The sequence below is a fragment of the Rhinatrema bivittatum genome, unplaced genomic scaffold, assembly GCF_901001135.1.
Source record: "Rhinatrema bivittatum unplaced genomic scaffold, aRhiBiv1.1, whole genome shotgun sequence".
Taxonomy (NCBI): domain Eukaryota; kingdom Metazoa; phylum Chordata; class Amphibia; order Gymnophiona; family Rhinatrematidae; genus Rhinatrema; species Rhinatrema bivittatum.
Genome location: NW_021820810.1, coordinates 56892 through 82258, shown reverse-complemented (window position 1 = coordinate 82258; position 25367 = coordinate 56892). Strand labels below are relative to the sequence as shown.

General features: G+C 48.2%; 1 protein-coding gene across 1 annotated transcript in view; it reads left to right on the top strand.

Moving 5' to 3' along the window:
* The window catches only part of LOC115082157 (integrin alpha-11-like), a gene marked incomplete at its 3' end in the record, with an annotated part of 150722 nt that overhangs the window by 71211 nt on the left and 54144 nt on the right, over nucleotides 1-25367 (top strand). The window contains exons 11-13 of the mRNA XM_029586415.1: nucleotides 8963-9107; nucleotides 16534-16682; nucleotides 19530-19670. Coding sequence (XP_029442275.1) covers nucleotides 8963-9107; nucleotides 16534-16682; nucleotides 19530-19670 — 435 coding nt within the window. The remainder of the gene's footprint in view (nucleotides 1-8962; nucleotides 9108-16533; nucleotides 16683-19529; nucleotides 19671-25367) is intronic.

Below are 25367 nucleotides of genomic sequence, written 5' to 3'. Positions count from 1 at the left end.
GGTGTGGCAGGAAGTGATCCTGTAGCTAGGACCTGCTCTCCAGGTGATGTTTTATCCTTTTGCACCGAGGATGTGTCTCCAAGGCTGAGTGCCCAGGAGGGAAGGGTTAGGATGACCATCATAATGGATGAGTCAGTCATTAGAATATAGATAGCTGGCTGGCTGGCGGGTGACTGGTGGTTATAAGAATCACTTGGTAACTTGCCTGCCTGGTGCAAAGGTAGCAGACCTTATGCTCCTCCGAGATAATATTTTAGAGAGTGCTGGGGAGGAGCCAACTGTCATGATATATGTGGGAACCAGTGACATAGGAAGATGCAGGAGGGAGGTTTGGAAGGCTAAATCTAGACTCTTAGAGGGGAAACTGAAATTCAGGCTAGCATTCTCAGAAATGTTCCCTGTTCCATGTGCAGGACCCTCGAGGCAGGCAGAGCTCCGGAGACTCAATGCGTGGATGAGATGTTGCAGGGAAGAGGGTTTTAGATTTGTTAGAAACTGGGAACATTCTAGGGAAGGGGGAGCCTATTCTGACAGGATGGGCTGCATCTTAACCAGAGTATAACCAGGTTGCTGGCGCTAACCTTTAAAAAGGAGAGCGTGCAGCTTTTAAACTAGATAATGGGGGAAAGCTTCAGTCACTCAGATGTGCATGGTTAGGAATGATGTATCTTAGAAGGATACTAAGAGAACAGGGAAATTAGAGCATCCTGATAGAGAGGTTGAAACAAATGCTAGAGTAGCCCAGGTGCCTTTTAAGTAAAGAGCAGACAGAGCAGAAAGATTCCAAATTACCCCTGTCAACTGATAAGCAGGTTGTGAATACAAACAAAAAACTTACTTTTGTTTCATTGTAAGTTGCCCTAGAGGCGCTAGTTTTAGTTCCCTGTAAACCGGTGCGATATGTATATTATACAGGAACATCGGTATATAAAAATAAATAAATAAATAAATAAATGTCTGAACACAAATGCATTGAAAGAAGAAGCAGCTATAATTGATATCTTGGAGACTTGGTGAAAGGAGCATAACCATGGGACTGTGAATCAGTGCCCCTATGTTCCCCCTTAAAGTGGTGCAGGACCAGGCTAAATGCCTGGTCCCCTTTAATTCCTCTTCTGAGAGAGAGCTCTGTGGGCGGGGCCCAGCAGGGGAGGAATAAGAGCTGGGACCCCGGTGGGGATAGTCAGACCAGGCCCAGGTCTCCAGGAGGAAGGCCGCTCCTGTAGATTATTGGTGTTCAAACACTGAGCTGTAACGAAGCTGTATGTGTACTGTGGGAAGCAATACTAACTGTGAGTAATTGGAGTACACTGTTCTGAAGGTAGAGGCAGTCCACTAATGTGCTAAAGTGGCAAATAAAGATAAAGTGTTTTAAGAAAGGCAGGAATCAGTCCAGGTTTGTGCTAGGGAATCACCGCTCAGTCCCCTCAGTCCCCCAGGGTATAAATTATATTGCAGTATTAGGATGGATCAAATTAGTGGAGGAGTGGCGCTATATGTTAAAGAGAGCATTGAGTCAAACAGGATAAAATATCTACAAGAAACAAAATGCAATGTTGAATCTTTATTGAAAGAAATTCCATGTGAGAAGGGGAATAGAACAGTGGGGGGTGTACTACTCTCCACCTGGCTAGAATGAACAGACAGATGATAAAATGCTAAAAGAAATTAGGAAAGCTAACAAAAATAACAGTAACAATGGGTGATTTCACTTACCCCAGAATTGAGTAGGTAAATGTCACATCAGGACATGTTAAGGAGGTAAAGGTTCTAGATGAAATAAATGAATGCCTCATGGAGCAGCTGGTATAAGAACTGACAAGAGGGGGAGCTATTTTACACCTAATTCTTGATAGACCACATGATTTGGCATAAGAAGTAAAAGTGTTGGGGCCACTTGGCAATAGTAATCATAACATGATCAAATTTGATTTGATAATTGGAGGAAGGATGCTAAGGAAATCTACTGCGACATCATTTAACTTTGAAAAGGGAGGCTATGATAAAATGAGGAAAATGGTTAGGAAAAAACTAAAAGGAGCAACTGCAAAGGTTAAAAGTTTACATTAGGTATGGGCGTTGTTTAAAATACCGTCTGGGAAGCCCTGACCAAATGAATTCCACACATTACCAAAGATAGCAGGAAGGCCAAACAAATGCCAGCATAGCTAAAAGCCAAGGTGAGAGAGACTATTTTATCCAAAAGAACATCTTTCAAAAAATGGAAAAGGGATCCGAATGAAGAAAACAGGAAACAGCATAAACACTGGCAAATTACATGCAAAGTATTGATAAGAAAAGCAAAGGCAGAATTTGAAACAAAGCTTGCTGTGGAAGTCAAAATTTATAATAAAAACTTTTTCAGGTACATTTGAAGCAAAAAGCTTGCAAGGGAGTCTGTTGTACCGTTACATGATCAAGGGATAAAAGTGACACAAGGGAGGACAAGGTCATGGCAAAGAGATTAAATTAATTCTTTGCTTCAGTCTTTACTGAAGAATATGTAACGCAGATACCCTTACCAGAAGTTATATTTAATGGTGGTGATTCAGAGGAACTGAAATAAATCTCAGTGAATCTGGAAAATATAATAGGGCAAATTGGTAAACTAAAGAGTAGAAAATCACCTGGACCACATGATATACATCCCAGAGTGCTGAAAGAACTGAAAATGAAATTGTAGACCTACTATTAGTAATCTGTAAACTATCATTAAAATTAGCTATAGTACCTGAAGCCTGTTGGGTAGACAATGTAATGCCAGTTTTTTTAAAGGGTTCAAGTTTCCAGGCAGCTGCAGACTGTTGAGCCTGATGTCGGTGCCAGGAAAAAATGGTTGAAATTATTACAAAGAACAAAATTACTGAACATATTGATAAGCATAATTTAATGAGACAAAGCCAACATAGGTTTAGCCAAGGGAAGTCTTTCCTCACCAATCTGCTATGTTTTTTGAAGGCATGAATAAACATGGGATTAAGGTGAACCAGTTAATACAGTGTATCTGGATTTTCAGAAAGTGTTTGACAAAGTCCCTAATGAGAGACTCTTGACAAAATAAAAACGTGATGGGATAGGAGGCAATGTTTTATTGGAGATCGAGAATTGGTTAAAAGATAGAAAACAGAGAGTAGGGCTAAATGGTAAATCTTGTCAATGGCGAAAGGTGAATAGTGGAGGTGCCCCAGGTACTAGGACCACTGCTTTTTAATATATTTATAAAAGACCTGGAGCACTGCATGTCCTCCAAACAGAGGACGGCCCCACATCTCGGTGATGCAGATCATGGCAGATTGGTATCAGAGCCAAGTAAGGAAATGCCTGGCTTTATTCTCACCCAGGAAATGTAGAGACCTTGAATCATTTAAAGAGGGGCCAGGGAAGAGCAATGCTGTGATTAGAGTAGTGGGCTTCAAACAAGGGAGACCACTGGCACTCCTCAGGCAAGTCACTTCACCCTTCATTTCTCTGGGAACTGGGAAGTACCTGCATGTGATCCACCATGAAGGGGCTGAAAAGCAGAACACAAATAAGATGTGGCTACCTGCGTCAGAAATGGACTACAAGAAGCAGCCCAAAGTGACTGCAGACCTCCTGATCAGCATCACATGGTGCATCCTTGTCCTGAGCAGCTCATTCATCCTTGTGACTTCATCTGAAGACCTGGAATGGATTGAAGATTTTGGGTTTAAACTATAATGTATTATTTTTTCCTGCCAGAGGACAAAGAACTGTACAAGAATATTTAGAGACCAATACTTAAATCTAGCTGGCTATGTAAGTTAGAGGGATAAGACTTATCTGGCTAATTGACAGGGGATAATCAGTGGCAAGGCAATGCCAATGAATATGCCCAGATACGTTTATCCAGCTAACGTTAATACTTATTGGCTAACGTTAGATCTGCTATGGGGCACATCCACCGTATCTGGTTAAATTAACTAGATGAGTCTGAATATTGCTACTCATCTGGCTAAGTAGCACCGCATGCCCACTGCCTATCCAGCTAAGTAGTACAGCTGGATATTCAGCGGCAGCCCGGTAAGTCATTCTTATTGGTCTAAATAACATAGCAATGACAGCAGAAAAGGACCAAGTGGTCCATCCAGTCTGCCCAGCAAGCTTCCTGTGGTAGCAGCTGCCGCTCCATGCACTTACCCCTAAGCCTTATGATAACCCATAAAACATTTACTGCTAGCAACGTTTATATTTATTTATTTATTTATCGAGTTTTTTATGTACCGTCATTCGGTTTCGCCATCACAACGGTTTATACTGGGTGATAAGAACATAAGAAAATGCCATACTGGGTCAGACCAAGGGTCCATCAAGCCCAGCATCCTGTTTCCAACAGTGGCCAATCCAGGCCATAAGAACCTGGCAAGTACCCAAAAACTAAGTCTATTCCATGTTACCATTGCCAATGGCAGTGGCTATTCTCTAAGTGAACTTAATAGCAGGTAATGGACTTCTCCTCCAAGAACTTATCCAATCCTTTTTTAAACACAGCTACACTAACTGCACTAACCACATTCTCTGGCAACAAATTCCAGAGTTTAATTGTGCGTTGAGTAAAAAAGAACTTTCTCCAATTAGTTTTAAATGTGCCCCATGCTAACTTCATGGAGTGCCCCCTAGTCTTTCTACTATCCGAAAGAGTAAATAACCGATTCACATCTACCCGTTCTAGACCTCTCATGATCTTAAACACCTCTATCATATCCCCCCTCAGTTGTCTCTTCTCCAAGCTGAAAAGTCCTAACCTCTTTAGTCTTTCCTCATAGGGGAGTTGTTCCATTCCCCTTATCATTTTGGTTGCCCTTCTCTGCCCTTCTGTGCCGTTTGAAAATTCAGAGCAGGCTGCTTGACATGCTTTGCCGTAGAAACAGTCCTGTGCTTTTCCCCTTATGTCTGCACATCAGGACCCCGGATCATGAAAGTCAGGGCTCGTGTTGGTTGTCGACTGAATCCAGTTCCTCTCCCCCCCCCCCCCCCCCCCCAATCAAAGTGGAGAGCACTGTTGCGTCCCGTAACATCTCATCCCTCACAGAGGCAGGGGGTGATGTGGGAGTCCTCAGGCTGATTCCAAGCTTCCCTCCTTCTGTATGGTCCTCTGCATCTCTCCCTCTCTCCTCAGGCTTTATAATCGCCTGAATCAACCCCTGCCCAGTACAACGTGTAATGTTTTCCAGCATCGAGCGTTCTTCTGCTCCCTTAATGTGCAGGCTTGGATGATAACCATGGGCAGCCTTACCTCCTCCCAAACTTTCCAGATTCCTTTTTAAACCCGTTTGTGTTTATGAAATCTTCGGCCTCTGTCATTATCATCCCATCCTCTTTTATTTTTGTATCATCCCACAATGTCCCGATGCTGCTGTACCATCTGTGAACATCTGTGCTTCCTTAACTTAGCTCAAAGCTTCGCAAAATTCCCCCTCTCTCACCCCTTGCACCCAAAGCAGGGAAGCAGCAGGAACTAGGATTGCCAGCTGCCTCCAGATTCACCCAACAGGGTTGATCCAGTCCTGGGTTTGCCCCACTGCATGCAGGGGCTTGTAGTTCTGATCTCCTTAATAAAAGAGAGGCTACGAATAACTGCATGCAGTGGGGTAAACCCAGGACTGGATCAACCCTGTCGGGTGAATCTGGAGCCATTTGGCAACCCTAGCAGTAAGAGCAGTCAGTGCAAGGTCTGGTAGCAGCAGGCAGGCAAGGCCTGTGAATGTGCACAGATTCCTGGAGCCTGTGCTGCCAGTTATAGATCAGAGGGAAGGAAAATGACTCTGTCTGAAATTATCCACTGATTTTCTGACCCCCAATGTGGGGTCAAATCCAGGTTTGGGAGCTGCTGGCCTTGCGCTCAGCTCCCTAGCACTGTAGGCTTGGCAATAGCAATTTATATTTAATCAACTGATTTTCAAAACAATCCAATTGGTGTACAATAAATAAATCATCAATCACAGATAAGGCACATAAAATAGGAGCGTCTGATGCTGGCAGCAGTCTCTGTGGGTTAAACATTTCACAAAATGGTCAGGTAGATTGTGAGGCAAGGGCTCTATTCTCTCATGCTGGAGCAGGAAAAGAATAAAAAGCCCTCTCACGCCCTGCCCCCACTGCCCAGGCTGAGCTCTGCCGCCACCCCCAGTGCCTCCAGCAAGCACTGCCCTGGCTGAGCTCTGCCGCCCCACCCTGGATGAGCTGTGCCACCTCCATTCCCAGAAAGCCCTGCCGCCCCCGCCCTGGATGAGCTCTGCCCCCACCATTCCCAGAAAGCCCTGCCCGCACCGCCCTGGATGAGCTCTGCCCGCACCGCCCTGGCTGAGCTCTGCCCGCACCATTCCCAGAAAGCCCTGCCGCCCCCACTGCCCAGGCTGAGCTCTGCCCCCACCATTCCCAGAAAGCCCTGCCCGCACCGCCCTGGCTGAGCTCTGCCCCCACCATTCCCAGAAAGCCCTGCCCGCACTGCCCAGGCTGAGCTCTGCCCCCACCATTCCCAGAAAGCCCTGCCTGCACCGCCCTGGCTGAGCTCTGCCCCCACCATTCCCAGAAAGCCCTGCCCGCACCGCCCTGGCTGAGCTCTGCCCCCACCATTCCCAGAAAGCCCTGCCCGCACCGCCCTGGCTGAGCTCTGCCCCCACCATTCCCAGAAAGCCCTGCCCGCACCGCCCTGGCTGAGCTCTGCCCCCACCATTCCCAGAAAGCCCTGCCCGCACCACCCTGGCTGAGCTCTGCCCCCACCATTCCCAGAAAGCCCTGCCCGCACCACCCTGGCTGAGCTCTGCCCGCACCGCCCTGGCTGAGCTCTGCCCGCACCGCCCTGGCTGAGCTCTGCCGCCACCCCCAGCGCCTCCAGCAAGCACTGCCCAGGCTGAGCTCTGCCCCCACCATTCCCAGGAAGCCCTGCCCGCACCGCCCTGGCTGAGCTCTGCCCCCACCATTCCCAGGAAGCCCTGCCGCCCCCACTGCCCAGGCTGAGCTCTGCCGCCACCCCCAGCGCCTCCAGCAAGCACTGCTCAGGCTGAGCTCTGCCCCCACCATTCCCAGGAAGCCCTGCCCGCACCGCCCTGGCTGAGCTCTGCCCCCACCATTCCCAGAAAGCCCTGCCCGCACCGCCCTGGCTGAGCTCTGCCCCCACCATTCCCAGGAAGCCCTGCCCGCACCGCCCTGGTTGAGCTCTGCCCCCACCATTCCCAGAAAGCCCTGCCCGCACCGCCCTGGCTGAGCTCTGCCGCCACCATTCCCAGGAAGCCCTGCCGCCCCCACTGCCCAGGCTGAGCTCTGCCGCCACCCCCAGCACCTCCAGCAAGCACTGCCCTGGCTGAGCTCTGCCGCCACCCCCAGCGCCTTCAGCAAGCACTGCCCAGGCTGAGCTCTGCCCCCACCATTCCCAGGAAGCCCTGCCCGCACCGCCCTGGCTGAGCTCTGCCCCCACCATTCCCAGGAAGCCCTGCCGCCCCCACTGCCCAGGCTGAGCTCTGCCGCCACCCCCAGCGCCTCCAGCAAGCACTGCCCAGGCTGAGCTCTGCCCCCACCATTCCCAGGAAGCCCTGCCCGCACCGCCCTGGCTGAGCTCTGCCCCCACCATTCCCAGAAAGCCCTGCCCGCACCGCCCTGGCTGAGCTCTGCCGCCACCATTCCCAGGAAGCCCTGCCCGCACCGCCCTGGCTGAGCTCTGCCCCCACCATTCCCAGAAAGCCCTGCCCGCACCGCCCTGGCTGAGCTCTGCCCCCACCATTCCCAGGAAGCCCTGCCCGCACCGCCCTGGCTGAGCTCTGCCCCCACCATTCCCAGAAAGCCCTGCCCGCACCGCCCTGGCTGAGCTCTGCCGCCACCATTCCCAGGAAGCCCTGCCGCCCCCACTGCCCAGGCTGAGCTCTGCCGCCACCCCCAGCACCTCCAGCAAGCACTGCCCAGGCTGAGCTCTGCCGCCACCATTCCCAGGAAGCCCTGCCCGCACCGCCTTGGCTGAGCTCTGCCCCCACCATTCCCAGGAAGCCTTGCCCGCACCGCCCTGGCTGAGCTCTGCTCCCATCATTCCCAGGAAGCCCTGCCGCCCCCACTGCCCAGGCTGAGCTCTGCCCCCACCATTCCCAGGAAGCCCTGCCGCCCCCACTGCCCAGGCTGAGCTCTGCCCCCACCATTCCCAGGAAGCCCTGCCGCCCCCACTGCCCAGGCTGAGCTCTGCCGCCACCCGCAGCACCTCTAGCAAGCACTGCCGGCTTTCAGACTTATTTCTAACATACTCGTGAGCTGTTTCCTACCAGACTGGAAGAGCTATGGACAGGTTCTAGAATATGTGAGCCGCTGGCTTGGCAAATGAAACCTCTCATGCACAGTCTGTTAAGTTTTAAATGCTAAAGCCATAATTCCTTTCTAGTTTGCAGACGGTAGGGGAAGGACTGAAGCTCATAATTCATGGACATGAGACTCGGGGGACATAAGTCCTTTTGTGTTGCAATGTTTGGAGTCTTCAAAGGAAAAACTCAGTTAGGAATCGACTGAAGATGTTAAAAGTCCTAAAAATGCCACAGTCCTTTTCTGAACAAATGGAAAGATTAATTTTTTCCTCCTGATATTACTGCACAGGTCAGAGCTGCTGAAGAGACATGCTAGGGGACCAAAGGTAGCCGAGTGCCACTAATTTGGCTAAAATAAGTCATTCCAGACAAGCCTCTGGCTCCCAGGTGCACAGACGCACTGGTTTAGGTTTTTATACTGGAAATAGGTGGTAGAGAGAAAGGCTCCCAGGTGCACAGATGCACTGGTTTAGGCTTTGATACTGGAAATATTTACAGAAAGTGAGTCCCTTTCTTCCAAAGGGGACTGATTTATTAGGGAGCTCTCTCTAGGGGCTGGGTACAGAGACCCCTCTCCACCTCTGGACAGGTAAAGGATACTTATTACAGTCCCTTCAATGTGTCTGTGCTCTGATCATCGTCTTGTCCATTTTCTCTGGCAGGATGGCATTTTACTTGGCGCAGTTGGTGCTTATGACTGGAACGGTGCTGTCCTGAAAGAGACCAACAGTGGGAAAGTGATTCCTCGGAGAGAGTCCTACCTCCAGGAATTCCCAGAGGAGCTCAGGAACCATGGCGCATATCTAGGTGAGAGAGCGGCCTTTCCCCACCAAATCATGGATTTTCCAAGGGAATGTCTGGGCCGAGGACATGATGCATGGGGTGCATGCTGTAGAGACCGTCCCGCTTAAATTCCAGTGCTATGCTGTGACATTACTTACCTACCCCACCCACTGCTATCCAGCACTCCCTGTGATATTGCCCCATAATACTTACCTACCCCACCCACTGCTATCCAGCACTCCCTGTGACATTGCCCCATAATACTTACCTACCCCACCCACTGCTATCCAGCACTCCCTGTGACTTACTCCATAATACTTACCTACCCCACCCACTGCTATCCAGCACTCCCTGTGACTTACTCCATAATACTTACCTACCCCACCCACTGCTATCCAGCACTCCCTGTGACTTACTCCATAATACTTACCTACCCCACCCACTGCTATCCAGCACTCCCTGTGACTTACTCCATAATACTTACCTACCCCACCCACTGCTATCCAGCACTCCCTGTGACATTGCCCCATAATACTTACCTACCCCACCCACTGCTATCCAGCACTCCCTGTGACATTGCCCCATAATACTTACCTACCCCACCCACTGCTATCCAGCACTCCCTGTGACATTACCCCATAATACTTACCTACCCCACCCACTGCTATCCAGCACTCCCTGTGACTTACTCCATAATACTTACCTACCCCACCCACTGCTATCCAGCACTCCCTGTGACTTACTCCATAATACTTACCTACCCCACCCACTGCTATCCAGCACTCCCTGTGACTTACTCCATAATACTTACCTACCCCACCCACTGCTATCCAGCACTCCCTGTGACTTACTCCATAATACTTACCTACCCCACCCACTGCTATCCAGCACTCCCTGTGACATTGCCCCATAATACTTACCTACCCCACCCACTGCTATCCAGCTCTCCCTGTGACATTGCCCCATAATACTTACCTACCCCACCCACTGCTATCCAGCACTCCCTGTGACATTACCCCATAATACTTACCTACCCCACCCACTGCTATCCAGCACTCCCTGTGACATTACCCCATAATACTTACCTACCCCACCCATCTCTGGAGGCTGTAAGTGGGTGTTTCCATGTCAGGATGTGTTTTAAGGGATGGATGTGTGTGTTTGGGTATTGGCAGGGGGAAGTTTCATAATGGGAAGATGTACTGTGTTACAGGGTTATGTGTGTTAGAGGAGTTGAGGGACTAATTTGGGGATATGGCTAAATATGTGAGGGTGGGGGGAGTGGTTGTGAAGTTGTGGAATGTTTATGAGTGTAGCAAGCTACTATAAACCAGGTTCCTGCCCCCACAAGCTTACTATGTGTTGGAGCCTTATATTGTGGACCAAACTGCATCTGGATCTGAGTAATGATCTTTGGACCTGCCAAAAATAATTTTCAACTTTACAGAAACTGCAAGCTGCTGCAGCCCAGGTGAAGGAATATAAAAAGATATCAATACACTTGTGTGCTCTCCTGTGAATAATAAATGTTCTGTAAGAACCAGCATCCAGTACTCATAGTGTTAATGAGTTGGGAAAAGGGCCCTACTATTTAGCCTGCCGAGAGAACAGCACTGCATAGGCAGCAGAGGAGGAAACCAAATGAATTCTGGGAGACCATTTAAGGAAGAAAAGGTGCAATTTGGCTGCTCTGTCTGTGTGAGAGGGGAGGGGACGGTTAGGAATTGGAGCCAGGAGCCTGGAAGAGAGGAGTGCATCTGGTAGCCCTGCAATCAGTTTCTCTCTTGAAGAGCTAACTATCAAGAGGGAGAGAAGGAAATCTGTGCTCTGAGGAAATATAGAGACAGACAGCTGTTCTTGCTTCATAGCTGAGCAACATGTAAAATCCCAACAAGAGACAGAGGAGCCAGGAGCTAAGAGACTGAGAGATGTCCAGGCCTAGGAGCAGATGGCTGGATCACTCTCCTGAGTTAAGTAATCTAAACTTTGCACAGAGAGATTTTCAGCAGAGGAGGGAGAAGGTTTCCTTGCCCTTTCTCACAAATTCAGTATCTCATCTCAACTGCTTCAGCCTTTCAGCCGAAGTCAAGCATAAACCATTGCTACGGCCACACGAGATAGGGCAGGGAAAGAGAAGCTGATGGACCGTAGTCTTTCTGTAAGAGACTGAAACCAGGCCTGCTTTCTGTTTAGTACCAAGTAAACCATTTGGGGAAGCTCCCCAGGAGAGAGAGAGACCTTCCACACACTGCAGTGCTCATCTATTTGGTTTGTCATTTAGTCAGCTCCAACATTAAGAGGAACTTCTTCATTTTCCTGATTTTTTTCACACAATTTTGGGTTTAGGACAGGGTACCCCATTTACAAATTGGTGACATTTGTATGGATCTGTTCCCCCCCCCTCCTTCTGAGGACTCAGGAGTAAAGACAATTTTTGATTGTGTTGATTGCCCTGGCTAACAGGCCACACCCAGTGTTAATTTTGCATTGCTTGATATAGAGTAAGCAAACTGCAAGCTTATATTGTGCTTCACTACTGTACTCTTTGTATTTAATGATCTGGTTGGATTTACTGTCTATTTACACAATACTAGTAAGAAGGTTAATTACTGTTTCATTCTGGTGTGATGATTTTATCTGGTCTGTGGTGCCACAAGTGAGAGGTTGCGTGGGAAGGGCACAGAATTGAGGTATTGGGATGATTGGGACCCTGTCTTATCCCCCACTCAGGTACAAACCCAAAGATAAATCATATTAGTAAATATAATGTCTCGTGTGGTAATCCCACCCCAAGCATAGGGGTAATTCACAGTCTGGACCAAGGGGGCGGGCACATGGGGCAAGACGCAGCCTGATGGGCAAACCTACCAGGCCTACGCTGCCAGCTGGTGGACACACCCTACAGGGGCCGGAGCTGGGCTTCACCTATACCAGGCTTTGGTTTCCTGGGGCCAGCGGGACTTAGGTGAGGCTCCTAAAAAGGCAGTCAGTGAGAGTTCAGAAGCAAGCGGTGGTCAGGGCTGGCAGCAAAGAAGCAGGATTCAGGTGCAGGTGGCAGGCAGGAGGGTGGTCAAGGTCCGTAGCAAGGAGGCAGGCAAGAGGCAGATGGACCAGACAAGACACAGGCAAGGTGGAGGGATTCGGCACAGTAGGACCAGGCAAAGTAGCAGAAGGTACGTCAAGGCAAGGAGACAACGAGGCAAGGCAGGGGCACAGAGAATAGCAACTCATCCTGCAGCACAGGAGGAGTGGAGAGTGGCTGGGGTTTAAATTCCCAGGCATGCGGACGTCATCAGAGTTGTGCTGGCCGGGCGTTCCCACCACAGGGCCTAGAAGTCTGGAGAACATGCGCACGGGGCAACGGACACGGGGCATGATGGTGGCATTCCAGGCACATGGGCGTCTTGGGCAGTGTCCGGGGACCTCAGTGGAGCAGGGGACAAGTGCGGTTGGTTGTGAGATCATCTCATGATCGGCTGAAACATTACAGTTAGTTGCGTGTGAGAATGTGAATGTGAAGGTATGTGTGGTGGGGGGGGGGGGGGTGTGGAGAGTGCGTGTTTATTTATTTATTTACATTATTTATAGACCACCTGCCCCTAGGCCCAAGGCGGTTTACGCACACAACATACATAATAAGACATCACAACAGAAATAAAACTCCAATCAGATGGAGCAGTACAGTGTGAATGGGCCTGTTTGTGCGACCCTTTGCCAGTTGCTTCAGTTATTTCCCCTGTGTCTCTTTCTCGCTGCCTGTGTTGCTCTGTGGAAAGTGCTGGAAGGATGGGGAGGGGGAGTTTGTGCGACCCTTTGCCAGTTGCTTCAGTTATTTCCCCTGTGTCTCTTTCTCGCTGCCTGTGTTGCTCTGTGGAAAGTGCTGGAAGGATGGGGAGGGGGGGAGTTTGTGCGACCCTTTGCCAGTTGCTTCAGTTATTTCCCTGTGTCTCTTTCTCGCTGCCTGTGTTGCTCTGTGGAAAGTGCTGGAAGGATGGGGGGGGGGGGGGGTTTGTGCGACCCTTTGCCAGTTGCTTCAGTTATTTCCCCTGTGTCTCTTTCTCGCTGCCTGTGTTGCTCTGTGGAAAGTGCTGGAAGGATGGGGGGGGGGGGGAGTTTGTGCGACCCTTTGCCAGTTGCTTCAGTTATTTCCCCTGTGTCTCTTTCTCGCTGCCTGTGTTGCTCTGTGGAAAGTGCTGGAAGGATGGGGGGGGGGGGGAGTTTGTGCGACCCTTTGCCAGTTGCTTCAGTTATTTCCCCTGTGTCTCTTTCTCGCTGCCTGTGTTGCTCTGTGGAAAGTGCTGGAAGGATGGGGGGGGGGGGAGTTTGTGCGACCCTTTGCCAGTTGCTTCAGTTATTTCCCCTGTGTCTCTTTCTCGCTGCCTGTGTTGCTCTGTGGAAAGTGCTGGAAGGATGGGGGGGGGGAGAGATTGTGCGACCCTTTGCCAGTTGCTTCAGTTATTTCCCCTGTGTCTCTTTCTCACTGCCTGTGTTGCTCTGTGGAAAGTGCTGGAAGGATGGGGGGGGGGGGGGAGTTTGTGCGACCCTTTGCCAGTTGCTTCAGTTATTTCCCTGTGTCTCTTTCTCGCTGCCTGTGTTGCTCTGTGGAAAGTGCTGGAAGGATGGGGGGGGGGGGAGTTTGTGCGACCCTTTGCCAGTTGCTTCAGTTATTTCCCCTGTGTCTCTTTCTCGCTGCCTGTGTTGCTCTGTGGAAAGTGCTGGAAGGATGGGGAGGGGGAGTTTGTGCGACCCTTTGCCAGTTGCTTCAGTTATTTCCCTGTGTCTCTTTCTCGCTGCCTGTGTTGCTCTGTGGAAAGTGCTGGAAGGATGGGGGGGGGGGAGTTTGTGCAACCCTTTGCCAGTTGCTTCAGTTATTTCCCTGTGTCTCTTTCTCGCTGCCTGTGTTGCTCTGTGGAAAGTGCTGGAAGGATGGGGGGGGGAGTTTGTGCGACCCTTTGCCAGTTGCTTCAGTTATTTCCCTGTGTCTCTTTCTCGCTGCCTGTGTTGCTCTGTGGAAAGTGCTGGAAGGATGGGGAGGGGGAGTTTGTGCGACCCTTTGCCAGTTGCTTCAGTTATTTCCCCTGTGTCTCTTTCTCGCTGCCTGTGTTGCTCTGTGGAAAGTGCTGGAAGGATGGGGGGGGGGGAGTTTGTGCGACCCTTTGCCAGTTGCTTCAGTTATTTCCCCTGTGTCTCTTTCTCGCTGCCTGTGTTGCTCTGTGGAAAGTGCTGGAAGGATGGGGGGGGGGAGTTTGTGCGACCCTTTGCCAGTTGCTTCAGTTATTTCCCTGGGTCTCTTTCTCGCTGCCTGTGTTGCTCTGTGGAAAGTGCTGGAAGGATGAGGGGGGGGGGGGAGTTTGGAATGGAGCGCTGGTCAACATTCTAACAGTCCAAACGGCTTCCAACAGTTTCCCAGAGAGAGCAATGAGGGTGGTTCTTCCATTGAACAGGGCTTGCCATACTTGTAACCAACGTGGCCCCTGAGGACAATGAAAATAAATTAGTAGGGGTGTGATCCCTCTCCAGCAATCCCCAGCTGATCTCCTCCCTCAGCCTCCATTCCCTCCAGAGGACCTTCTCTTACATTCCCCAGCTCAGCTCACCCCCTCCAGCCCTTTGCGCATCCTCCTTCCCAAGCCATTTTGATCTTCTGTTATCCCTTCCCTGTCCCCCCAAGCTGATCACCTCTCACCCCCTGCGCCTTTCTTGCATCTGATCCCTCCCTTCCTTGGTCAGGATCCGCGGCAACATTTTCATTGTGAGCCTGGGCCAAAGGTGGATGTCAGGAGGTGAGAAGTGAGGGCAGGCTGCTCTTGGGTGAGGAGAGAGGAGCACTGGCCCCCTCGCTCCAGCCCTCCCCATGGTGGCAGCGTGGGGTCTGTGAGCCTTGCAGTGGCCCCAGGTGCCCTTTGGGGTCTCGACCCTTCTTTGGGGGAAGCAATGGGTTCTTCTTCCCCCTACAAAGCTGTGGAGATGCGGTGTTATTGTGCCTATGGACAGACAGACGGACATCGATCCCTTTTACGTAATCCTTTCCTACATTTTATGTGATGGAACGCATAAACCCCTCGACAGGACAGCAGCTCTGAGCATGGGGCAGGTGGAAACTCGCTGCTGGCAGCCGCTAGATGTGGAGCCTCCTTCCATGGCTCAGCCTTTGCTCTTTTACATATTTACAACCGGACAAGAACCGCTTCAGAGCTCGGGGTCACTTCAGGCTGCCCCGTTAGAACTGAAATGACTTTCTTTTCAGAAATCTTGCTTTGAAAGTCCCTCCAGACGTGAGCCTGAGCCTAATCAGAAGCAGATTGTCTGCCAAGGCTGTTTACAAAGGCACAGAAGCTCTCAGAAGGAATGTTCACTCTGCCCAAAATGGAAATCTCATTATACTCCATCAGGTTTCGGATTCCTTTACTGATCTGCCGGGAGACCCCAGGGCCGAGGGTCCCTCTCACAGACTTGCAAGGAGGGTGTCAGAAGGCCAAGTGTCCCTGTCGCAGATCTGCCCAGCAGACAAACGGGGCGGGTGCTCCTGTCACGGTCTCTTCATTTATAAACAGGCATTTGGAGGTTGATATTCAGCACCACTTAACTGGATAAGTTTGGACTAATCCTGTTATTGAACATTTAGCAGCTGCCACTTAGCCAGATAACTATTTAAACAGGTAAATAGTTAACCGGCTAAGTGCTGGGCTGGATGGGGGCGTTCCGGTGCATGGCCATTGATCTGACTAAGCCACATAAGTGCCAATATTCAGCTGCATCCGCATAAGTTAGACTGCTGTTGAACTTTTAGAAAGTGCTGCAGCCGTGCCACTGAATATCCTGACTTAGGCCTGGATTTTCTAAGGTCGCAGACCTTAGAGAATCCGGCAGGAACGGGGGGAGGGGCGAAGCGGGGGGCGGGCCTGCGAAAGCCGGCAGCGATCGCACCACCTGCAGTGTTATCACTGCTGGCTTTCGCACCCAGTAGCGCCACCGTGAAAGGTGGCGCTATTGGGCGCGCTACCGGCGGCGATAAGGAGTCTTACCTTTCACCGTCAGCGAAGTTGTCGCGGACTCTGCCCCGACTCCTCCCCTTCTGGTGTGGACTCTGCCCCGACTCCTCCCCTTCCGGTGCAGACTCCGCCCCGACCCCTCCCCTTCCAGTGCGGATTCCGCCCCGATCTAGCTATCGCACGCGATCCCTTTAGAAAATGACCCCCTTAGTTAGCCAGATATGTTTATAAGAACCTGCCACACTGGGTCAGACCAAGGGTCCATCAAGCCCAGCATCCTGTTTCCAACAGAGGCCAATCCAGGCCATAAGAACCTGGCAAGTACCTAACTTTCTCAGCCAGATAGCGGCTGAATATCTACCTCAGGATATTTCACCTTTTCCTAAAGCTTGTCCCAAGGCCAATTATGAAAAGGCAGGGCTGCGTGTTCCTGTAATAATGCTGTTTGTGTTTTCCAGGTTACACTGTCACCTCAGTCATGTCAGCAAAGTTTGGCCGGATTTATGTGGCAGGAGCTCCCAGGTTCAACCACACGGGGAAGGTGGTGATTTTCACGATGCATAACAATGAGAACCTGACGATTCACCAGTCCTTGAAAGGAGAGCAGGTAAAGCAGAATGACCATCCACTTCCCTCTTCTAATCTGGATGGACGCACAGGCAACTGCCTAGGGTGCCAAATTTGGAAGGCACCGAATATGCAGGCTTGCATTAGGGCTGTATTCTGTCACATCAGAGACGGATCTCAGGGTTTGCCACTGTTGCTGCTGTTACCACCCCACCCCCCCCCCCCCCCCCGGCTGGGAAAGGTCAGACAATAGGGAGCAGGAGGTGTTCGGCTGCTCAGGCATAGATTCTGTGCCAAAAACTGGTAAATTCTGAAGCACATTGGCAAAACATTTCCATTTTCATATTGTACAAATTAAGTAATTTTCCAACCTTACTTGTCTTTAAATAATTTATATTTTATTGGGTTAGGAAAAAGGATCTTAAGTATTAGCACTGGAAGGAGATCTGAGGGATGGGCAGAAGAGAAGGGGAGGGTGAGAGGATACGAACATAAGAACCTGCCATATTGGGTCAGACCAAGGGTCCATCAAGCCCAGTATTCTGTTTCCAACAGTGGCCAGTCCACGTCACAAGGACCTGGCAAGTACCCAAACATTAAATAAATCTCAAGCTACTATTGCTTATTAATTAATAGCAGTTTATGGATTTTTCCTCTAGGAACTTATCCAAACCTTTTTTAAACCCAGTTACACGTGCCATAACCACGTCCTCTGCAATTAATTCCAGAGATTAAATATGCGCTGAGTGAAAAATAATTTTCTTTGATTTGTTTTAAATGTGCTACCTGCTAACTTCATAGAGTGCCTTCTATTATCTGAGAGAGTAAATAACCAATTTACATTAACTTGTTCAAGTCCTTTCATGATTTTGTAGACCTCTGTCATATCCCCCCCTCAGTCGTCTCTTCTCCAAACTGAACAGCCCTAACCTCTTTAGCCTTTCCTCATAGGGCAGTCATTCCATGTCCCTTATCATTTTGGTCGCTCTTCTCTGCACTTTCTCCAGTGCAGCTATATCTTTTTTGAGATGTGGTGACCAGAACTGCACACAGCACTCAAGGTGCGGTCTCACCATGGAGCGATATAGAGACATTATGACATTTTCCGTTTAATTCACCATTCCCTTCCTAATAATTCCTAACATTCTATTTGCTTTTTTGACTGCCGCAGCACACTGAGCCGACTATTTCAATGTGTTATCCACTATGATGCCTAGATCTTTTTCCTGGGTGGTAGCTCCTCCTAAGATAGAACCTAACATTGTGTAACTACAGCAAGGGTTATTTTTCCCTATATGCATCACCTTGCACTTGTCCTCGTTAAATTTCATCTGCCATTTGGATGCCCAGTCTTCCAGTCTTGCAAGGTCTTCCTGCAATTTATCACAATCTGCTTGTGATTTAACTACTCTGAATAATTTTGTGTCTTCAGGAAATGTGATCACCTCACTTGTCGTATTCCTTTCCAGATCATTTATATATTGAAAAGCACCAGTCCAAGTACAGATCCCTGAGGCACTCCACTGTTTACCCTTTTCCACTGAGAAAACTGACCATTTAATCCTACTCTCTGATTCCTGTCTTTTAACCAGTTTGCAATCCACGAAAGGACATCACCACCTATCCCATGACTTTTTACTTTTCCTAGAAGCCTCTCATGAGGAACTTTGTCAAACGCCTTCTGAAAATCCAAATACACTACATCTACCGGTTCACCTTTATCCACATGTTTATTAACCCCCTTCAAACAAATGTAGGAGATTTGTGAGGCAAAAATTCCCTTGGGTAAATGATTATTGGCTCTGTCCCAACTAAATGTTTTGTGATTTTATTCTTTAAAACAGTTTTCATGATTTTTCCTGGCACTGAAGTCAGGCTAACCGGTCTGTAGTTTCCTGGATCGCCCCCTGGAGCCCTTTTTTAAATATTGGGGTTACATTGGCCATCTTCCAATCTTCAGGTACAATGGATGATTTTAATGATAGGTTACAAATTTTTACTAATAGGTCTGAAATTTCATTTTTTAGTTCCTTCAGAACTCTGGGGTGTATACCATCCGGTCCAGGTGATTTACTACTCTTCAGTTTGTCAATCAGGCCTACCACATCTTCTAGGTTCACCGTGATTTGGTTCAGTTGATCTGAATCATCTGAATCATTACCCATGAAAACCTTCTCCATTATGGGTACCTCCCCAACATCCTCTTCAGTAAACACTGAAGCAAAGAAATTGTTTAATCTTTCAGTAATGGCCTTATCTTCTCTTAGTGCCCCTTTAACTCCTTCATCATCCAACAGTCTAACCGACTCTGTGATCTTAGGCAAGTCACTTTCTGTCACTGTGAGTCTGTTCAAAATCCTGGCTCTGTTACTGACTCTCTCTGTGTGACTCTGGGTGAGAGACGTTATCTCTCTATGTCTTGGTTCTAATCCCCGGCTCTGTTACTGACTCTGTGTGTGACTCTGGGTGAGAGACGTTATCTCTCTGTGTCTTGGTTCTAGTCCCCGGCTCTGTTTCTGGGTGAGAGACTTTATCTCTGTGTCTTGGTTCTAATCCCCGGCTCTGTTACTGACTCTGTGTGTGACTCTGGGTGAGAGACTTTATCTCTCTGTGACTTGGTTCTAATCCCCGGCTCTGTTACTGGCTCTGTGTGTGACTTAGTGTTTGGGTACTTGCCAGGTTCTTATGGCCTGGATTGACCTCTGTTGGAAACAGGATGCTGGACTTGATGGACCCTTGGTCTGACCCAGTATGGCATGTTCTTATGTTCTGGGTGAGAAACTTTATCTCTCTGTGTCTTGGTTCTAGTCCCCGGCTCTCCTTGCTCAGTCCCCTTAAGAAGTTTGACCTTTACACTTCCAGCTCTTCTCTCTGCCTTCCCTTTCAGATCGGCTCCTATTATGGTGGTGCCATAGACTCCGTGGATGTGAATGGCGATGGAATCACTGACGTCCTACTGGTTGCTGCTCCCATGTACTTCACCGAAGGTCGAGAACGGGGCAAAGTCTACGTCTTCCTTCTAAGAGAGGTAACTCTTGGGGATAGTACTGAGAAGCCCCTGCACTGAGGGAGTGCTGACAGCAGAAGCTGCATTTGTTGGTGGCTGAGCAGGATTTGATGTAGAAAGTTAAATCTTATAAAAGCATTGTTTAAAGGTTGAGCTATTACTGTGTCTGAATATTGTATGTTGGGAATTAGTCCTGTGTGTAGTGTATCTTTGTGTGCTGGAAAAGTAGTTTAATTCTCTGTGATTTGCTTTGAAAGTGTGAGAGCTGATTCCTGGACAAGTAGTCAGTGGTGTATGATTTGAAAAGGTGTTAACTGCAAAAATTATTAGAGACAGAAAGGGAGATTTGCTGTATTGTGCTGCTGACCTCGGGCTGCTACAACCTAATCGCCATCCTGTACCTTGAAGCCCTGGGTCCGGCGTGGTGCCGTGTCCTCTGCAGTGATGTCGCAGCAGGGCTCTCAGCGTTCTGCTTCGGGTCTAGACTAAGGGCATGCAGCATCACTGCACTCTCGGTGGCGCAGACTGCTTCTCTGAAATTAAAGGAGGCTCAGTTCCTTTAGTGAGTGTCCCTATCCCTTGCTCCTGTGCCATTGTGGTTCCTGGTTCTGCTTTTCAGTGGCGTTCCTGTCTTGTCTTGCTGCTGCCTCAGTGGTCCAGTGTTCCTGACCTCTCTCTGTCTGCTGTCAGCACTGACCCCTGCCTGTCCCTGCCTTTTGACGTTCTGGATTTGCTCCTTCCCACTGGTCTGCTGCTGTCTATTGGAGCCTAAGCAGAGCTGAGACAGCCCCAAGGGTCCACTCACCCTGAGTCATAACATTAGCTGAGAGTCTCTTTTTTTAAACTACTTGCAGAGAGAATCATTCAGAAGATTTTGTTTTGAAATGTAAAGTAATTGACTTAGAAACACAGAAGAACAGAGTAATTCTGAGGGAGCGTAATAGCGGAAGCCGCATCTGTTGGTGACTGAGCAGGACTCGTCAGCATTGGCTTACTTAGGACGTAGCCACAGACGGGCCTGGGTGGGCAGTCTCCCACCCAACCGGAAGAGGCCTGTTAGAGCAATGCCTTAGCGGGATTCCATCCCCGTGGTGGCGGAGAGGAGAGCCGGAGCTGCATGACCAGGTGTGCATGGGGAGCCTAACCAGCCCGCAGCCTGATGCCTCCCCTGCTGCCCACCAATCTTCCTGTGCACACCCGCGCACAGCTTCTGCTCCCTCCCTCCCCTAAGCAGGAAGATCGATGGGCCATACGGCCTGAAGATAGCAGCAGGCCCTGGGGGCTGTGGTGGAGCTCATCTCACCACAGCCCGATGATAACAGGAGATCATGATGTGTGTCGGCTTGTATGTATGTGTGAATGAGTGAGAGCCTGATGTGTGTGCATGTGTGTGTGTCTGTGTGAGAGCCTGATGTGTGAGAGTCTGTATGTGTGAGCCTGTATGTGTGTGTCTGTATGAGAGCCTGTATGTGTGGGTGGGTGAGAACAGGAGCTTGAATTTGTGTATGTGTGGGTTAGAATGGGTGCCTGGGTGTGGGTCTGTGTGTGCATAAGAATGGGAGCTGGGGTGGGGAAGTGAGAGAGTGTGTGTGTGTGTGTGTGTGTGTGTGTGTAAAGAATGTGAGCTTGTGTGCGGGGGGGGGGGGGGGCAGATCATATGAGAGTAAGAGCTTGTGTGTGTGAGGGAGTCTGAGAGAAAGCATGTGTGTGAGTGTGAGGGAGAAAGGGAAGGAGAAGAGAGACACTAAAAAGGAATTAGGAAATGAACGACAAGGGAAAAATGTGAAAAATAGACCAGGACCAACTGATTAGAAAAATGCAAAAATCAGACAACAAAGGTAAAAAGAAAAGAATTATTTTGAAATTTTAGCAATGTGAATCTGCCAGCTTTGGGAATGTGCATTTCTTATATTTTTGTATTTTGCTCTTTCTTCAGAGTCTGGTTTCTCAGGCTTTCTATTTTGGTTGTGTCTGCATGCTTCTGTTTCTAATTTGTAGTCTCATTTCTATATTAGGTAACGGTCGGTCTCTGTTTTGCCTGTGTGTGTGTGACTGAAGGGCAGTATTTCTGCTAGCGTGCAGTTTCTCTGAGGTACTCTAGCTTGTTCTGTTATTCCCAGTAGGTGGTGTATGAATGTTCTAGGGCCTGGTGCAGTATTTGCATTGCTGCTTTTTCATAAAGCTGCTGTTATTTGAATCCTGAGAGTCAGTACTGTGACTGTGGGGTATGGCAAGGTTCAAGATGTCGCTTTCTATGCAGGAGTTTGTGTTAACTTTACAAAATAGCAGTGGAGGGATATTTTTGGCTGATGTGACACCAGAATTTGCATTATTTTTTTCATGTTAGTTGTAATGTGAATTGTTCTAGTTCTGCTCTGCACCTGTTCTGATGATTAATGATATTTTATTGTAGATATGATGATTTCTGGCTTTCTGCAAAGTGGATTCATGAAAGAATACATTAATTTTTGTTTTATTACATGATTTATTGGATCTGATTGTTTGTCTTTGCTTTTTACATGATATACTTGTGCATTTATAAACTGCAATAATATAAAATAAATTAATACAGATTAATAAGGAATTTTTAATGCTGGTAAGTGCTTGAAATAATTGAGGTAAAATATTTTAGAGTTTCATGCATGATGCATAATGGCTGTTGCAAACTACTTAGAAAGCCTTTGTAGGGTGCAATATATGGCATTATTTATTAATAAGAGTACAAAGAGTAAGTCTCAGCCCTGCATGCATACAGCCCACCCATGTTAACCTTGTGCCCACCCAATAAATCAGTTCTGGCTATGCCACTGGCTATTACTGTGTATGAGTATTGTGTGCTGGGAAAGTAGTTTGATAATTTAAGTTTATTAAGTGTATCTTGGTATGCTGGGAAATTAATTCTGTGTGCTTTGCTCTGAGAAGATATGAGAGCTGATTCCCAGATAAGTAATAAATGGTGTTTGATTCCCTCCTGCCTCACTCTCACTTTCTGATAAATACATTTTCTTCATAATAAGAGACATTAAGGGACTTAGATCAATGTGTAATTAACCCTGATTTTAGTAAATGACTAATTTTAGTCCTATTTTTGGTCATTAACAAAGCTAACAGAAAACATACTTTAGTTTGATTAAGTATTTTTGTATAATTATGGATATTATGTTGTACCCCACAGCTATTTGAACCTGTGGGTTGTAAATTTCTACAAATAAATAAAGGATATTTAGCAAAACAGGGAAGTTAGAATATCCCAATAGAGAGGCTATGCTAAAGGGTGAAGAAACCCAGGTGGATTTAAATAAAGAGCACACAGATATGAATGACTACAAAGTGCCTGGGTCGTCTCTGGATAAGCAGGTTGTAAATACAAAGAAAAATGCAAATGAAAAACATATGCCAGAAGCCTGAAAAGTAAGATTGGTTAGTTAGAATGTATGGCACTATATGACGATGTAGACATAATAGCATCTCGGAGACCAGGAGGAAGGAGGATGATCAGAGTACAAATTACACTGACATGACAGGACAGATCAAACTGGTGGAATGATGGCATTATTTGTAAAGAATGTCGTAGAGTCAAGCAGGATAAATGTTCTGCAAGAAACAAACTGTGGATAGAAATTACAAGTGTAGCAGTGAAGAGTACAGTAGTGGGGGTGTGCTACTGCCTGCCTGGCCAGGATGAGCAAACAGACTGTAAAATGCCAGCAGAGATTAAACAGGCAACACAATACTAATGGGAGATTTCAATTATCCCAATATTGATTTGGTAAATGTTACATCAGGACATGCTAGGGTGATAGTTCTTAGATGCTATGAGTAACTGCTTCATGGAAACAATGATAGGAGGAAACTACTTTACATCTAGTTCTTAGTGGAACACAGGACCTGGTACAAGGGGCAAAGGGGCTGGATCTACTTGGCAATAGTGATCATAATGCAGTTATATTTATCATAATCACTGGAGTGTGGATACTGATTTTTATATTACGCTTTTCAGCACTTCAAAGCAGATTACATGCAGGTACTGGAGCTATTTCACTATCCTCAGAAGGCTCACAATCTTAAGTTTGTACGTGAGGCAATAGAGGGTAAAGTGACTTTCCCAAGGTCACAAGGAGCAGTAGTGGGATTTGAACTCTGGTTTCCCTGGTTCGTAGCCTACAGCAGTAATATTTAACTTTAGAAAGGGAGACTATGATAAGATAAAGAAATCAGAAAAAACAACTATAAAAGAGCATTATCAAACTAACCTTTCTTCCAATAAGTTTGAAATGTATGCCTTCCATGTGCAGAAGGTCACGTCATGAGGACCCCACTGTAACTTACTCTCAGCTTGGTATTCAGTACGTTGGAGCACATTCAAGGTGGTGGAGGGGAGAGGGAGTGACGAGATGGTGACATGTTGGGTAGAGAGCAGCTCCCTGGGTAGAACAGAGAGTTGTCAGCACCTGGAGAGAGCGGCTGTCTGAGCAGGATGGACAGCGGTTAGCACCGATGATGGTGGTGGTGGTGTGTGTGTGTGTGGGGTAACAAAGAAGCATAATAGCAGAAAAAGACCATAGAGCCTGTCTAACCTACCCATCCACACCAACTATTCAGTTTTACAATCCCTACCACTCCCTGAGATCCCCTGTGCCTGTCCCATGCTTTCCTGAATTCAGATACTGTGCGTCTCCACCCCCTCCACTCAGAGGCTGTTCCATGCATCCACCAGCCTACCTGTACATAAATACTTCTTTAGATTAGAATAAGAACAGTCATACTGGGTAAGACCCCAAGGGTCCATCAAGCCCCGCATCCTGTTTCCAGGTCATAAGTATCTGGCAGGATTCCAAATAGATTCCATGCTGCTTACACCCAGGGATAAGCAATGCTTTTCCCCAAATCTACTTGGTTAAGAACTGTTTATGAACTTTTCCTCCTGGAACTTGTCCAAACCTTTATCAAACCCAGCTACACTAACTTCTGTATCCTCCAGCAATGAATTTCAGAACTTAATTGTGCATTGTGAAAAATATTTTCTCTGATTTGTTTTAAATGTGCTACTTAGGTCTGTCACTCCCTTATCTCGCTATTAGTTTTGACGCCGCAAAGGCGTTCGATAGAGTGGAGTGGAGTTACCTATTCACTGTATTACAACGTATGGGTTTCGATGGGTTTTTCCTACAAGCCATACAACTTCTTTATACTGACCCCCGGGCTTGTATAGTGGCCAATGGCTCACAGTCGGAGGAATTTGTAGAGGCACGGGGTACGAGGCAGGGGTGCCCTCTCTCCCCCCTTCTCTTCCTATTGCAATTGGAACCTTTGTTACATGCAATTGGAAGTACCCAGGAGATCCGTGGTATTTACATGGAATCCGGGTTCTTTAAATCCGTGGCGTTTGCGGACGACCTGCTCCTACTTATCACCAAACCAGCCTTGTCATTGCCACCATTGTTGCGATTAATTGGGACTTTTGGGACCTTTTCGGGTTTCCAGCTAAATGAGACTAAGTCATATGCACTGGCTTATCCACCTGGACTGCAGGCTAACTGGGAGGGACATTTTCCACTCCAGTGGGCGGGAGATAGTATTCGATACCTGGGAGTTTATATACCCTCGGACCCGGAGTTGGTTTACCAGGTTAATGTTCCACGATTGCTCCGACAAACCCAACACACTCTCCAGACCTGGAAGGCACTCCCTCTCTCGTTGACGGGGCGGGTGGCGCTT